The 16651-nt window shown below is 38.7% G+C and overlaps 3 protein-coding genes across 12 annotated transcripts in view; all 3 read left to right on the top strand.

Moving 5' to 3' along the window:
• adcyap1r1a (adenylate cyclase activating polypeptide 1a (pituitary) receptor type I) overlaps window positions 1–3085 on the top strand; it is a 53516-nt gene extending 50431 nt beyond the window's left edge. For 4 of the 5 annotated variants that reach the window (XR_013304194.1, XR_013304193.1, XR_013304192.1 and 1 more), the window contains one exon: window positions 3–298. The gene's annotated coding sequence lies outside the window, so the exon portion shown is untranslated. Of the gene's footprint in view, window positions 1–2; window positions 299–3037 lie in introns of those variants that run through there. The other variant, XR_013304190.1, reaches the window with a different exon arrangement.
• A 184-nt stretch (window positions 3086–3269) lies between these two features.
• Window positions 3270–6206, top strand: cfap300 (cilia and flagella associated protein 300). The gene is made up of 7 exons (XM_077615481.1): window positions 3270–3379; window positions 3491–3572; window positions 4134–4197; window positions 4274–4431; window positions 4505–4677; window positions 5844–5910; window positions 6075–6206. Exons 1-7 carry the CDS (start codon window positions 3270–3272, stop codon window positions 6204–6206), a joined length of 786 nt encoding a protein of 261 aa, XP_077471607.1.
• LOC144085604 (elongation factor 1-delta-like) lies at window positions 6081–16465 on the top strand. Of its 6 annotated transcripts, XM_077615058.1 has the most exons (9): window positions 8152–8259; window positions 10361–10803; window positions 11460–11583; window positions 12862–12924; window positions 14069–14147; window positions 15064–15161; window positions 15239–15418; window positions 16095–16289; window positions 16374–16465. In XM_077615058.1, the coding sequence occupies exons 1-9, from the start codon at window positions 8167–8169 to the stop codon at window positions 16410–16412; spliced, it is 1314 nt and encodes a 437-aa protein (XP_077471184.1). In that variant the 5' UTR covers window positions 8152–8166; the 3' UTR covers window positions 16413–16465. The 6 variants fall into 6 exon arrangements, with proteins under 6 accessions (XP_077471190.1, XP_077471189.1, XP_077471186.1 ...); XM_077615063.1 differs by lacking the exons at window positions 8152–8259; window positions 10361–10803; window positions 12862–12924 and adding exons at window positions 6192–6210; window positions 6411–6515; XM_077615060.1 differs by lacking the exons at window positions 8152–8259; window positions 10361–10803 and adding an exon at window positions 6962–7127.
• Window positions 16466–16651: the final 186 nt, after the last annotated feature.

Raw genomic sequence — 16651 nt, 5'->3', positions numbered from 1 at the left:
AGGTGAAGAAACATCTCAGGAGAGACAGCGCACCACATTTAAAGACACAACGTGGCTCCTCGCCGCGAATAACGAGCCCATCGGTCACACGGCGGAGGCGTGCACGTCGCGGACAAATGCGTCCGCATGAGCAAATTGCCTTGATTTGATTGAGCAGACGGCTAACTCGATTAGCTTCATTTAAAAAGTATCTCTCTCTCTCTCTCTCCACAGATTCCTGCAAATGTTCCGACATCGTTAGGCCTCGGTTGTCTCTGCTTCGTCGTTTTGGTGACTTTTAACGTCGTTTTTTTGGAAGGAAAGCATTTTTTGCAGTTTTTGACGTGCGCTTAATTAAGGAAAAGTCTCATTTCTGGCAAAGGGATGTCGCGCCGTGATGTGGGTTTGCGCGTTAAGGCGGATTTTCTCCAATTTTGAGTGCAAAGTGGCAGCTTTGTTCTATTAGGACACGTGTCAAAGTGGCGGCCCGGGGGTCAAATCTGGCCCGCCGCATCATTTTGTGCGGCCCGGGAAAGTAAATGATGAGTGCCGACTTTGTGTTTTAGGATCAAATTAAAATGAAGAGTATAGATGTATATTACATTTCCTGATTTCCCCCTTTTAAATCAATAATTGTCATTTTTAATCCATTTTTTCTGTGTTTTTAGTTCAAAAATCATTTTGTAAAATCTAAAAATATATATGAAACAGCTAAAATAAACATTGTTTTAGATCTATAAAAACAGAATATTTGTTGGGGTAATCATTATTATAAATAAATATAATTATTTTAATCCAGTTCTTTTAATCCATTTATTGAAAAAATCTAAATATTATATCTAAAATGGTCCGGCCCACATGAAATCAAGTTGACGTTAAAGCGGCCCGCGAACCAACCCGAGTCTGACACCCTTGCTCTAGACCACTGGTGTCAAAGTGGCGGCCCGGGGGCCAAATCTGGCCCGCCTCATCATTTTGTGTGGCCCGGGAAAGTAAATCATTAGTGCCGACTTTCTGTTTTAGGATCAGATTCAAATGAAGAGTATAGATGTAAAATAAATTTCCAGATTTTTTCCTCCCTTTTAAATCAATAATTGTCATTTTTTAATCCATGTTTTCTGTGTATTTAGTTCAAAAATAATTTAGTAAAAGCTAAAAAAATATTTTAAAAAAGCTAAAATAAACATTGTTTTCTATAAAACAATGAATCTATAATCTATAAAAACTGAATATTCAGGTCTTTTAATCCAGTTCTTTTACTCCATTAATAAATAAAAAAAATCTAAATATTACATCGAAAATGATCCGGCCCACATGAAAATCAAGTTGACGTTAAAGTGGCCCGCGAACCAACCCGAGTCTGACACCCCTGGTCTAGAATAATACTTATTAGTATAATGTGCAGTTTTAAGGTATTTCTCTAATTAAGGGAGGTGATTGATTGCCATAAGTGGGTGAATCCGCTGTCAGTACGACACAGTGCAGGCTCCGTTTAATGCGTCAACGTACACTCGGTTACGAGAAAACGACATTAATTAGCCCTTGCTTTGCTCGCGTTAATGACTTACCGACAAAGCAGGCAGGCTGAGGTCATCTGGCGATTACAGCGAAACTCCCTCGACTCTTCACAATTATAATGTCAATTATTTTAAAGCTAATTAGTGATTTGCAATGTCAAATCAGTCATTTACAAGATACTTAAAGCATCCAATTGAAGGTTCGTAGCTATATAGCAGTGGCGGTCCGTGCATTTTCTCGTAGCGCCTTCAACAAATCAATCCAACCCTCAAAAACTATTTTATGGCTATAAAACCTCGACTGCAGCTACAGCTGCGACACACAAAAAGTAATCAATAAATCAATGCACAAAAATGGGGTAAAATCCACTTCCTAGCAGCATTTAGTGATTAAATACAAACACTGGAGCTTTTCAGATATCAGAACTTGGCCCACAATTGAAATATTATTTTGGAATATAGCCATATTTTACTCCCCAAAAATCCTTTTTAACCGTACACAATATCCATCCTCCTTTCTTTCTTCCTTCTTTTCTATCGCCATCGAAGCTAATGCTGAAAGTCGAGCCTGTCCTGTCGTATTTCTGGCATAGTCGGTCTTGAAAATGGCTTTAAATCAACACAACAATATATTTGCTTGTGCAGCCCGCTCCAAGTACAGTTTGGTAGCTCTGGCTAATGACTAGCCAATCATAGTTGGTGAAAGCGATGACGTATCCCTACGCCCGCGACAACACATTGTGGTGTTGCCAACTCGAAATCTGATTGGTTAAAGCAACAGTCTTATCGACGCTTGTTTAATTCAGCAGAGCCTGCAGAACTGATTGTGAAGGCCTAGAGGCAGATTTCTGACCCTGGCAACAAATAATGGCTGAAATGTGATTGGTTAAATGCTTCAATATGAAAACACACATCTGGAAGCAGTGCAACCAGGGGGAAAAGCAATGAAAGGAAGCTAACAGACAATTTGAAATTATTTAATAAGTATTGATGGACAAAATAGAATATATGATTCAGATATTTCTTAGGCCAGCAGAGAAGGCCCTGATGGCCCGCCACTGCTTAAAGCATCCAATTGAAGGTTCGTAGCTTTATAGTATTTACAAAGGGAGAAGTACATACAAAATGGATGTTTTGGGGGTATTTTTTGTAAACAAAAGCAAGAGTATTAAATTTGGGGAATTTAAGATTCGCTAAACAGCCAGGGTAGTCTGTGACGGCCTTAATAAATAAAACACTAGGAAATGGATATGACCTCTTTACATGGCTCAGCGGTTTCATAAAATGATCGCTGCCAACAAGAGCAAAGTTTGAAAGTAAATTTAGGATGCATAGTGAATACTTTCAATAATGCTGGCTCAGTGGCTTGGAAAATTTACTCCATTTTGTGCCAGCCAAGCAGAAAGTCGTTGTGAATTTGTTACTTCTACCAAGGACGTAACTAAATAGAAAGCTTTGGTGGGGGCAATTTATTTGGAATGAGTTTTTTTGTAATATTTTGATTTGTATGGTGTATTTTTTTAATATATTTATCCTTATAGGAAAAGAAGCTTCTTGAATGTGCGTCCGTTGTCAAGGAAACGTAAAGGTGAGGAAAAAAGAAAGAGCTCTCACTTCGCTTGAATTTCATCAACCAGCATGCAGCAAACATCGAGCGCTCATTGGCTACTATGGAGCATACTCGTTTCCGATTGGTCTGTTTTTGAGTGAGCGAGACAGAGTCTTCCTTCCTTTAACTATCTTTGTGTCGTTTCAGGAACACCGTAAACTAACATGTCTGGAGACAAAAACGACTTTGAACAAACTTTTACCTTCCGTCCGACTCCGTCTAGGAAGTTTTCATTTTTGGAAGACAAGGAAACTGTTACTCAGTTGATGAAATGGTAAACTTGGAAAAGAGCACTTTAAAAAATCCGTAAATGTACTTCGTTCTGTCGCCATCTTGCGGGTGTGCTAATATAGCTAGGCTACTTTCTTTCTTTTCTCTATTTTAGGTCCATGCATGGGAGGCTTTCGGCACAAATGTTCAGTTTTGACCAGAAATTCCATCTTTACGACAGCGAGAGGTTTGCTCGGGTAAATATTTGTATAATGACAATAACAAGCACTCAATTCAAAACAAAACATGACGTCACTCACGTTTAAGTAACTTGAATCCACTTTATACAATGCATACAATAAGTTAAAAACACTCCTGTAATGCCAGTTTTTTTAAATATATAAAAGGTGAGACGAGAGAATATTATTTTAAAACATTTACCACCATTGATATGACCTATACTCATATATATTGAATTCTTTAAAATATTTTCCCAGTTACAATGGCACTCAGTAAGTTAAATGATTGCCATCTAAGGGTTAAATGATTTTTTTAAAAGATAATTTTTACGTGGAAGTGATAAAGTAAACAATTTGGTATTTTTTGATGCTTTTTTTACATTACAAAACCTGGAAAATAAGCAAGGGTGTTTAAACTTTTTGTATTTTGTAGAGCAGAATGTACAGTCACTTACATGAAACAGAAGAAATACATTATGTAGAAGTTCTTTTGACAAAGCATGCATTTAAAACACTTCATTTTTGTGAGGGTCATAATCGTTCATGACTGAATTGATATTCTTATCGTTCTCCGTGTAGTGCTTCTTCACAGACAGCAGCGTTTTATCCAGTTTGAAGATAATGGTCGCCTGGCAATCTCTCAGTATGTGCTGTCATCTCATTGTCACTCAATATATAAGCTCTTTTTTTTCAGTTCTCGCTCCCCTTTTTCCTCGCAGGCAAACCAATTGCGTCAGTCAACGTGGAGGTCGTACCTTGCACGTGTGTCTCCATGGACTTATTTGACCCCATCTACACTTGTGGCATCGTGGCACCCTCAGGCCACATCGCCAGATGCTTCCACGAGACCTACCCGGACTATGACAAACTCCGAGAGGTCAGCCTTTGTGGGTTTCTTTCACCGCTATGTTGGTTTGCCCTCCGACCGGATGCTTTATTTTTGCCCGCAGATGCTCCAGGATGAGGACTCTGAGAACTATCACGTACTGGGGAGCGCCGAACGAGGGGAGTTCCTCTTCCGGCTCTTCAAGCACCTCTGCCTCGGAGGGGAACTGAATCAGTACGAAGATACCGTCCAGCCTTACATCGACGTCACCAAGAAGATGTACAAAGAGCTCATTGGGTACGGTTTGGGGTCGATTTGGGTTGTCTGCTGGAAATAACACCAAACTAACAAATAAATAATCAATAAATAAGTCTTAAATAAATAAGTAGTCAATATAATAAGTAGTCAACAACATAAATAAGTAGTCAACATAATTAAGTAGTCAACATAATAAGTAGTCAACAACATAAATAAGTAGTCAAAATAAGTAGTCAACATAATTAGTCAACAACATAAATAAGGAGTCAACATAATAAGTAGTCAACATAATAAGTAGTCAACATAATAAGTAGTCAACATAATAAGTAGTCAACATAATAAGTAGTCAACATAATAAGTAGTCAACATAATAAGTAGTCAACATAATAAGTAGTCATCATAATAAGTAGTCAACATAAGTAGTCGACATAATAAGTAGTCGACATAATAAGTAAGTAGTCAACATAATTAGTCAACAACATAATTAAGTAGTGAACATAATTAGTCAACAACATAATTAAGTAGTCAACGTAATAAGTAGTCAACATAATTAGTCAACAACATAATTAAGTAGTCAAGGACATAATAAGTAGTCAAGAACATAATGAAGTAGTCAACAACATAAATAAGTAGTCAACAACATAAATAAGTAGTCAACATAATAAGTAGTCAACATAATAAGTAGTCAACGTAATAAGTAGTCAACGTAATAAGTAGTCAACGTAATAAGTAGTCAACGTAATAAATAGTCAACAACATAACTAAGTAGTCAACATAAGTAAACAACATAACTAAGTAGTCAACAACATAACTAAGTAGTCAACAACATAAATAAGTAGTCAACATAATAAGTAGTCAACAATATGAATGAGTAGTCAACATAAATACTATGTGATGATAAGTGGTCACAAATAAGTAGGTACGAAAGTGACTAAACTGGTTAGCAGCCAATGGACTTTTAGTGCAAGTACAAGATAAGTCTTAATTAGGTCCTCCTAGGTGCAGAACTCGACTTGAGTATGGTGAAGAAACTGTCCTTAAGTCTGTTTGTTTTGGCTGTTATGGTCCTGTAGCGCCTGCCAGAAACAGCACCCGTAAAGACCATAAAAAAATGTTATTCTACATCTACACGGACAAAATAACAAGCTTTCTCTCGCTTCGCTCGTTGTGGGACTCACAGTTATTCATCTCCGTTTTCCCCGCAGTGTTCAAAAGGATCCAGAAACCAAAAAGATTGGTGTCATCTCCACAGTACTTAAAGTCAACGTTTATGTAAGTTTTGCTCGCAACCAATCCCGAGTTCCATTCTCCCAAAATTGGCTGACATGGACTTACTTGCAAACCTGAATAAGATAGGCAGGATATTAAAAAATGGATGGAAGGCCTTAAGATGAAACCGTAAATTAGCTTCGTATTCTGTGTATTTTCACTTTTAGGATGAGTCAGGCAATTGCCACCCGGGAGAACGGGAAAACGACCAGATGTTTTCCTACCTGATCGTGGACCCCTTCAAACGTCTCGTGACGCTACTCTCTCACTCTTACGGTGTTGGAACTCTGCCCCTTTAACAGGGTAAATTATCAGAAATTATTCATTTAAAGCACAGGAATGACACCATTTTTGTGGTGTGATGGTTGTGTATCTGGGAAAAAACTGTCACTTCTGTTCTGTAGCATAAAAAATGCATGGGTCATAATATCAGGAGCAAATGTTTTGTAAGATAATAAAACAGAAAAGAAGCATTTTGAGAGGGTCCTTTTTTGCCATTTTAGAGATTGGCAGCAATCAGTCAAAATGGATTGGACGTCCAGAGCTGTCAATGCACTGAAACGGGACCTTCATCGTTTAAATGAATTTGATGTCTGTCGATGATGATAGTAGGTATTGAGTTCTGTAAATATTTTAAAATTAATTTTCGTCTTTACTAAAAAAAAACGATGAGAATACACACTGTAAATGATTGTACTATTGTGCTCTCTACAGGACAGATGATGACATTGCTCGAAAAGTACCTGGCTTAGATTCATTCTGTTTTAATACTGTTTTTAAAATATAGAACAAAAAATAGTTCATTTTTTTATATTCAACATTTATTAAACATAAAATAAAGTGAGATGCTCTACTTTCGTTGATAGTGCGGTCGAAAAACAGCACTGAGCCGAATAGCATTGTGGGAAACAAAGTCTTCAGGAAAAATGGATCGTACCATTTTTAAATTTAATCGTAAATAGTGAAAAAATAAACTACGTTGTTTTTATCTTCAACAAATATGCTGCAATAAACATGAAATAATGATAAACACACCTTAAAAGATTTAAAACAGTTAAAAATTGAGATATTTTGAAAACCACCAACATGGCTTCCCCCCTCCGCATTCAACAAATAAACTCGTCCATTTCCGGGCGGCCCTCTTCCTGTCGGATTACGGCCCAGGCAGCACGCAAAAAGGGACGCTTACGGAGTCTTGAAACGTCGAATAAAACAACCAGGTAAATTTTGAAAAGTCATACGCGGTTTTGCCGACATTTTAACAAATGCATAAAGGTTTGCGTGCAAAAGTATGTGCGACATGACGTCTGGTTTAAGCGCCACGTGCTCGGTCAGAATTCGTTTCGAGGCGGCTGTCACAAACTTGGACGGAGTTGTTGCATGCCAAATTATATTAATTGTATTGTCAATACGTCGATCTTATAAATTACGATTGTCTGTTAAAGTGTATATTTTGCTCTGTTTATCAACTACTTTTTGATGCTTTATATCGAGCTAATTGTGGCCGGTACAGCAACTGTATTGCATTGCTGACATGCCTCTGGGTTGCCAATTCCCTGATAAAAATAATATAAAATAAAGGACATTTTATTAAAAGAACTGTCGAGCCCAACAATAGTCACCCTTTTGTTCTTTTTTTCTGCGACTCAAACCTGAACTAGCTGCGTATTTGAGTGAAATAATTAAAAAATGTTCAGCAACGTATTTTTACACGATTTTTTTAAAAGTCCCACCTAATTTAAAATTGTGTAATTTAACCCCTACGTCCCCGAGGCTTCCTATGTTTATTTTTGTCAGTTTTTCTAAATCGTTTATATTTAGTCTATATATAGCACGTACATTTGTTTAATTAGCGCTAGCTATCTAGCTTAATATAATTCTTTTTAGCACAGTATATCTCCATGAACTGTTATTATTACAGTATAGTCTATTATATTACGATAAAATACTAAAAATACACAAAAATATGTATTAAATGAACCAGTCAGTCCCAATAGCACGAGTGCCCTCTAGTGTTTAGTCAGTAAACATTCACGGATTTTTTTTATTTTTAAAAACAGTCTACCGTCTAATTAAAACAATAAAATCTCAGTTTTCTGGTGTACATCAGTGCAATATAAAAAGTAGGTGGCAGTTTGAAGGGCTCATTGTAAATTTTTGTGAAATAATTTATTTTTTAAGGCGCTTTTTAATACTTGTGATTGATCATGCCCGCATATTCTTTAAAAAAAATCTTCCCGTATAAATTCGTTCTACAAAATGGAAAGTATTTTCGAGTTTTCGACCAAAAAAGTCAAATATCTATTTTTTTTTCTCCCCTATGTTGGCTGTCAATCTCTCATTTCAGTCACGGTAGGTAAGTGTTGGACTTGGGACTTTTATGCTATCTGGTAATTTGTCTAAATTGATGATTTATCACATGTCCTGCTTGTTTAATTCCTACAAATTTGCCAACTGACTTGCATGCAAAGCATCAACGGGTGAAATTGCTTGTGGATAAATCAGCAAGTTCTCGGTTTCTGTGGTGAAAGTGATCTAAAAAGATTTTTGTAATAAAATGTTAATCTGAGGGGGAAACGGAACAATCTTTAAAAAATTGCATTATTACCACCTTATCAGACACCTTAAAGGAGACATATTATTAGTGTTATTAATTTAAAACGGTTCCCATGAGTCCTGAAGATGAAAAATCTTAAATTTGGAACATCTTTTTCATGATCTTTTTGAGTGGATCTTTGTCATGGGTCTAAAAACAATTTTAATGTTAACAAAAAGTTGTTTTTTGACAGGCTACACAACTAAATATAGATGTTACAAAATCAATTTTCCATATGTCTCCTTTTCAAAAGGTGTCAACAACAAACTGTAAATGTTCGCGACTGGAAATGTAATTTTCATATTTAATTTCCCCCCCGCCTGCTTGTTTGTATAATTGATATTCCGTCTCGTGTGATGCTAATTTAGCTTTTGCTTTATTGGCCTTGGGATGTTTTTTAATGTATTCAATACAAAGAAATCATGGGGTCGTATTCTTTTAATGTGCTGTCATTTGGAGTTTCTTAATTGAACACTGCCGGTGTGTGGTTAATTATTGTATTGTAATCATTAAAAGGAAATTATAGTGGAACCTTCCAATGATTTAAATACAGAATGATAATATTCTGTGTCAAACTAACACGATAAAACCTTACATTGCGCTATAGCTTGTATTAAAGAAGCGTTACATGTGGAAAAATGATAGAAAAATGGATTTTTAATAGTCGTAAATTGTGTACTTGTGTAGGTGTCTCCTCACAAATGGTGGAGAGAGAGGAAAAAAAAGAAAAAATAATGATGTATAAGTTTTTGTAACTCTTTAAGGGTGTTTAAATTTGGAGGTTCCACTGTGATTTCGAATTGTGCAGCTTTTAAGGAAGAAAAATCCAACATTTGTAACGTAACATTGATCAATCAGCTTTCATTGGTTGGCCATTTTAACTCTCACTAAGACAGTTTCAATGTTAAGTCCTTTAACTGATTGCCTGCCACTGACGGCGCTCGGCGTCCAATCCATTTAGTCTGGGAGATGCTGGCAGCGAATGATTGTTGCCAACCTGTCAGTTGAAATGGGATTGAATTGGACGTCTACCGTTGTCAACTGCAGCCGATTGATTCAATAAATAAATCAACATTTGTGATACTAGGCCTGTACTGTAGTTTTATCCAATTTCATTGTATTTTAACCAAAATTTCTTCATTTATAATTTTATTGTACTGATGAAAATACAATAATTATTGGCAAAAAGGAATACATTTGGCGTACAAGTGTGGCCTACATGACCTTAGAGCTGGGCGATATAACAAAATTGTTATCACGATAAAACAAATAATTAGTCGATCTTGATATTTATTGAATTGAATGCTTTTATTGTCATTATATAAGTATAATGAGATTTAAAGGTTTACCACAAAGTGCACAAATGACAACAACAAAAGGACAAATAAATAATGAATACATAATAAATAAGTAGCGTTCATGCTCTGTGTTAGCCTCCATTGCTAACATGCAAGGACAAATAAATAATGAATACATAATAAATAAGTAGCGTTCATGCTCCATGTTAGCCTCCATTGCTAACATGCTAAAAAACGCATTTCTTCGTCATCCTCTTCTTCTCCTGAGCGTTGGTCTGGAACTAGCATCCATCTCGCAACAGCGCCCCCATTCTCCGTTGTGGCCGGGTGGTGTAATTACAGTTTATAATTGTCCAGTTTTTATCAAAAGTTAACAAAAATTATATTTTTATCGCCCAGCTCTAATTTGAAGCTTTTTGATCAATCGTCAACCTTCGAGAGCATGTCGGAATTTATTATTATTATTATTATTATTATTTTGTACCGAGGGGAAGCATGGTCGCCAGCCCACCATGTTGCGCTTTCTCTGTGAGAAGAACTTTGTTTTTCCCCCCCCAAGCCGATGGATCCGTTGAGCTCTGAGCCCAAAGCGGCCCCCGGGTCCGAGTCCGCCGCCGCCACTCCGGAGAGGAGCATCATCAGCGGAGACAACCTCCAGTTTGGGAAGACGCGGCGCCCCGTCCGCACGTCCCAGTCGGAACCCCAGGAAGAAAACTCGGCCCAGTCCTCGTCGCCCGGCGGCTCCTACGGAAGGAGCCCCGGCGTCCGCCCCGAGGCCTTCAAGCGCCAGTCCTTCTCCCCGAGGAGCCCCAACGCCCGGGGCCACTGGGTTAAACGCCCCCAGCAGGACCCCGCCCAGATCCCCACGGTCAAGTCGTCCGGCAAACCCCACCGAAGCTACGGCGGGGGCCGCTTCCGCACCTCGTCCGAAACGGGGAAGGCGGGGAAAGGCGGCTGGGACGCCAGGTCTCGGAAGAGGGGCCTCTCTGAGAGCGAAAACAGGTCGGCAAGCGGCGGACGGAAGACGTGTACTACTCGTTGTCTGTCGTTTGGCTTCCGGAATGGTTTGTCCCTCTCGATGGGATCGGTCACCCTGCCGAGCGGACCGGGAATGTGTTGATTTGGCACAAGCGGGCTGTCGCTTTCATTGTTGCATGTCGTGTCTATTGTGACTTTATACTCAACAATTCCTTTCTTCATGGCGGTGTCCAAAAATGCTCCTTTTAAAATGTATTTACACATTTAGGGTTAGCTGCCAAACCTCCCAGTCAAACTGGATTGGACGCCAATGGCAGTGACACATGATTATTCTGGATTTGATGTCTAAAACTGTCCATGGCAGTGAATGTGTTGAGGGTTACCACCAACAAAATAAGGATAGTGTAGAAAATATTGTCTTTTTTGCATTGAAAGAGGTCAAGTTAACTAAAAATGCATGATTAATTGCATTAAAAAAATAATAATAATTGAATCACTTGACAGAAGTCATGTATTTATTGACACTATTGGAACAAACTTTCCTAAAAGAAGAGAAACTGTCGTTTGGCTGCAAAAAAAAACCTGATAACCTCTCCGTTGTGTCCTGTTAATGCGGGGCATGCGTGTGCATTAACCAACAATGTATAAATGTCTAAGTCTAAATATTTGTTTGTCCTCAGTGCCATCATGAGCGGAATCGAGTGCCTGGGCGGCGAGAAAGTGTGGTTCGACAAGCCCCGCTACGACGAGGCCGAGAGGAAGTTCTACGAGGGTGCCAACGGACCCGCTCCCAAGCAGCAACAGGTGCTCACTCCTTCAATTTTTTTTGTTTTTTTTGTGGCTAGAAATATCTTATCGTGGCTTAAGCCACTCAAAAATGGAGACAATCCATCGCGTAGCAGGGTTTTCCACAGGACCGCAATTAGCTGCTGTAGCGGTTTTTTGTTGTTGTTGGACTTTTGCCATGAAATCCGTCAACCTTGGAAAGGTCCCGCTGCCCTATCGGCGGCCTCTGTTGGTTTAAAGCAGCTGTGTGGGCCACACACACGCATGTTCTATTTAGAAGCCTCGGCCAGCCGGGTCAGCTGATTTGGCAGCTGTCTCCTCCGTTCCGTCCCTGTCCGTAACTATGCGGCTAAATACAGATTGTAGTACATCGCTTTAATACTATTTGGGCCCATCACTGTCAATGGCCGCCATTGCGAAGTGGTCTCGTTGTTTCATGTGGCTGAAGAAAGGGTGCGTAAACTTTATTTTTTTTCTCCAAGGGTGGCTTTTAGAGAAATTGTTAGAGAGAATTTGGTTAAAATAAATAAATAAAATGTTAAAAGAACATTAATTGCCATTGACTGGCAGTCAAAATGGATTGGACAAAATAATACTGAGGTATAAGGATATCATCATAAAAATAATTATTTTTGCATTTAAAACATAAAAGGAATTCATTGGAGGTTCTCTGTGGCCTGCTAAATCATTATGATATAATATACAGTTATTTATATATATATACATATTTATATATTTATTTATATATATATATGTATATATGTGTATATATATGTATATCTATATGTATGTATATATATGTGTATATATATGTATGTATATGTATGTATATATATGTGTATGTATATATATATATGTGTATGTATATATATATATATATATATATATATATATATATATATGTATATGTGTATATATATGTGTATATATATGTATATATGTGTGTGTGTATATATATGTATATATATATACATATGTATATATGTGTGTATATATATATATATGTATGTGTTTGTGTGTGTATATATGTATTTACGCAAAACAAAATACTGAAATTCTACAAAGTTTCCGACATAGATCGTTAAAAATGGCGAAGCGTTATTTGAGTGACCAACTAATGTTAAATGCAGCAAAATGTAGCCTCAACTTAAGCTTCATCTGTGGGCCTTATTCGACCCGGACCAATAGTAAACCGGGCAGGGGGTCTTTCACTTTTGACCACCGTGGCTTTTCTCTTCTTCTATTCAAATAACTTTTCTTCCACCCTGCCGTCGCCTGGGCTCTCGGACGGCGCAGGCGAAAAGCGCGGCGCCGCAGCAGCAGGCCAAAGGGCGCACGCACAAGCGCCAACACAAAAATGTAAGTCCCCACTGGCGCGTGGGAACGCCGCATGGCCGCCACCCGATCATTTGTCGCTTGTGTGGCATCCACACGTCACTGCATGCCAAGTGACCTAATTGGGGTCCATTTAATTTCATTTTTTTGTGTTTTCATCATCATGCTCATCATCCATTTGCTGTGAAATAATTGATCCATTCCTAGTTTTCAATGTCTGCCTGTGTAGAATTTTTGAATCATTTTGTTTCCCACCCAGTCATGTATTTTTACCCATTTTTTCATTTAGACTTTTTGTTATTTTGTAACCCATTTCACTTCTCAAATGTTATCTATCAAATATTAAAACTATAGTTAAAACCTCATAGTGGAATATTTAGCCCATCTCATGTTCTATTACTGGATTTTCCGAACTATGTCGCACTGTTTTCATAGTTTCGACTATGAATTATTTTATTTCTGACCCCAACAGCCTGTTATGTTTTTAAGCTAGGCTAGGCTAGAGCCTAGTTTCCTATTGTTACTTGTGTGTTCTTAGTTTCTGCAAAATATAGCAAATTGACCTCCCAAAAATGCCACAAAAATGTATTTTTCTTCATTGTGTATTCTTTGGCTGGTGCGACCTAGTTCGGGCATTACGGTAATTTTAAGGTGCAACCTAGTTTGAGCATTACGGTAATTTTAAGGTTTTTTTAAACCGAGCGTTTGGCCAATCATAGTGAAAACGGGTGTCAAACTCAATTTTTGCCACCGACCACATCTTATTTATGGGAACTAAAAATGTCTATTTTGAAAGAGGCAATGTAAACAAACATTTTAGATGCAGAATGTAAAGACGGGATTTTTTTTTTTATTCAATTTTTTAAAAGTCATGTCGCATGATTTGCTGTGGTCGGCGACAAAATGTTTTGAGTTTGACACCAGTGTTATGAAGACTGTAAGCTGATTTCATTTTTATTGTATTTTTTTACTCTGCTGGGATGTGGTGAGTCATTTTGGGATTTCAAATTGATGGCATGTTCCCAGAAAAAAAAAAATTCAAATCATTTGATGAATCCATCAGTTTCACTATCAATATCAACATCCAATAAGCCTTTTGTATGATTGAGCTCTTCTTAAACATTGTGTAAATGGTTTTGTGATTGTGGTTTTGGTTTCCTCTCGACAGTCCTCCTCGCATTCGGGAGACCAGGAGATGAATGGCCGCATGAAGACCATCGAGCTGGAGAACCAAGCTTTGCACAAAGGTAAACACCAAACCAAGGTTTGCGTGACACTGCGGTACTCGGACGATTCGCCGACGGACAATTCGCCGAACAGACGTTTCGCCGAAACGGGATTCGCGTGCTCGCCCCGCCCCCGGATCGTGTGTGTGTATATGGTTTTCAACTTCGGTCCGTGGGCCATATACAGCCCGTTACAGATAACATTCATTTCGGCGCTTTACAGGTAAAAGTTGAAAGTAGTAGCCATTTGGACGCACAATGTAATTTATCAAAGCTGGGGATTGATGTCTGACACTGAGAAAAAAACAACACTAGAAGACTTATGTGAAATTCTAAGTGCCTTGGACAGACTAGAAGGCTTAGAGAACAATACCTGAAAATGCCATGGAACACACTTTTACTTCTAGTTTCATTTGAAATAATTTCCCATTATTTTAGGAAATATATATTCAAAATGATTTGCTGAGAACCTTAATTCAAACATTAATCTCAACGTTTTCTATGCTGGTGTAAATTTTCTGGAGTAGGATTTCTGGATTTACAATTTCATTATAGTAGTACTTACTGTTACTACTACTTTATTTTCTCGATTTCTTCTGTCACGTACTGTTCTGCGTGATCTCCAAATGGCTACTACTTTAAACGCAAGGATAAAATAAAAAAATATATTTAAAAAATGGCAGCACATTGTAGTACATACTTGTATTTAGAAATATGTCCAGCGGGGGGCAGTACATCCCCTTGTTATTCCTAAATGTTATCTGTAACAGGCCATATATGGCCCACGGGCTGAGGTTGAAAAACATGTTCACACACGATCCGGGGGCGGGGCGAGCGCGCGAATCCCGTTTCGGCCAAACGTCCGTCGGCAAAACGTCTTTCGGCGAATCGTCCGGTCACGTGACACTGCTGAAGACTAAACTATTTTTTTGTTAAGTGGTACGCAATATGCAAGCGGCCCTGCAAAAGCTGGAGTCCAGAGTGGCTCAGCTGGAGAAGAGTCCAGCGTCCGTTACCGTCCCACCACCAGTCAAGGTAGGAAACTAATAAAAACGACGTCGACACGCCCTTTGCGATCTCTTTCCACGTCTCAATCGGACGGCATTCCGCAGGCGGCGCCCGTCAAACAGGCGGAAGACGAAGACGACGACGACGTGGACTTGTTCGGCAGCGACGAAGAGGATGAAGAAGCGGCCCGTTTAAAGCAAGCGCGCGTGGATGCGTACGCCGCCAAAAAGGCCAAAAAGCCAGTCCTCATCGCCAAGTCGTCAATCTTATTGGACGTCAAACCCGTGAGTTGCAACTCTTACTAATGGGGGTCTTCGCACTTGAGCGAAATACCGTATTTTCTCACATAAACGCTGTATTTGTCACCAAAAAAAATGACAGAATCGAGGGTAATGGCTTATATGCGCGCAAATTAGACTTGACATGCACGAAACGTCATAACGTAAGATAATGCGGCCGATAGGGTCATTTATTTCAAAATAGTGAAATGATAAACAGATAAAACGCTTAACAAAATTTATTTTGATGTGTAAAAAAGTGAAAAAAACTCACTTTTTCCTGCCCTTGCTCGCTCAAGGCGCCACTATCTTACCTAGTGTTGAAAAACTTGACTACTACGGACACACTTCCTGGTTGTACTGCTCACTTGACTTCCTTTTTGAATTTGTCTATGCGCTGCCCATCCTTTCGCTTCATTAAGTATCTCAGAAATACCGCATTTTTCTTAAGATTTTCTCTTCAAAGAAACACATTTGTACTCCCTATTGAAACCATAAATATGGAGGTGAAAATTGTATGGCTTATACGCGAGAAATTGTCAAATTTAACCATTTTAAAGGTATGGCTTATACGCGGAGACGGCTAATATGTGAGAAAATACGGTGAATAATAAGTGAATACTAAATGAGGGCCGTTAATGGCGAATAATGTTTTTAATGATGACGACTTGTGTTCTGGCAGTGGGACGACGAGACGGACATGAGCAAACTGGAGGAGTGCGTACGCTCGGTGGCGATGGACGGTCTCCTATGGGGGGCCTCCAAGCTGGTGCCGGTGGGCTACGGTATCAAAAAGCTGCAGATCAACTGCGTGGTAGAAGACGACAAAGTGGGGACGGACATTTTGGAGGAGGAGATCACCAAGTTCGAGGACTTTGTGAGTAAACTAAAGTGGGCAATCTTTTGGGGGGGAGGTGGTGGTTTTGTGTTAAAGTTTTATTTTTGGGTGTCGCCGTTGCAGATCCAGAGTGTCGACGTCGCCGCCTTCAATAAGATCTGAACAAAATGCTGCTCTTTCACGGATGGGTTCAATAAAATAAGTTAAAACTATAAGATGCAGCTCTTTTGGATTCATTTCTTGGTACAACATTGGTAATCCAATCCAAGAGCTGAATGGCAAATTTAAAGAGGAGTACAGTACTGCAGATTTTCCATTAAAAAAACAAGTTATTATTCTTGATAGTTAAAAGAATTAGCTTTTATTTTTGAAAAACTTGATTGGAGTCGTTTCACTTGATT

This window comes from Stigmatopora argus, chromosome 12 (assembly GCF_051989625.1).
Source record: "Stigmatopora argus isolate UIUO_Sarg chromosome 12, RoL_Sarg_1.0, whole genome shotgun sequence".
NCBI classification, from domain to species: Eukaryota; Metazoa; Chordata; class Actinopteri; order Syngnathiformes; family Syngnathidae; genus Stigmatopora; species Stigmatopora argus.
Note: the sequence above shows the minus strand (reverse complement) of the source record. Positions and strands in the feature narration are given on the sequence as shown.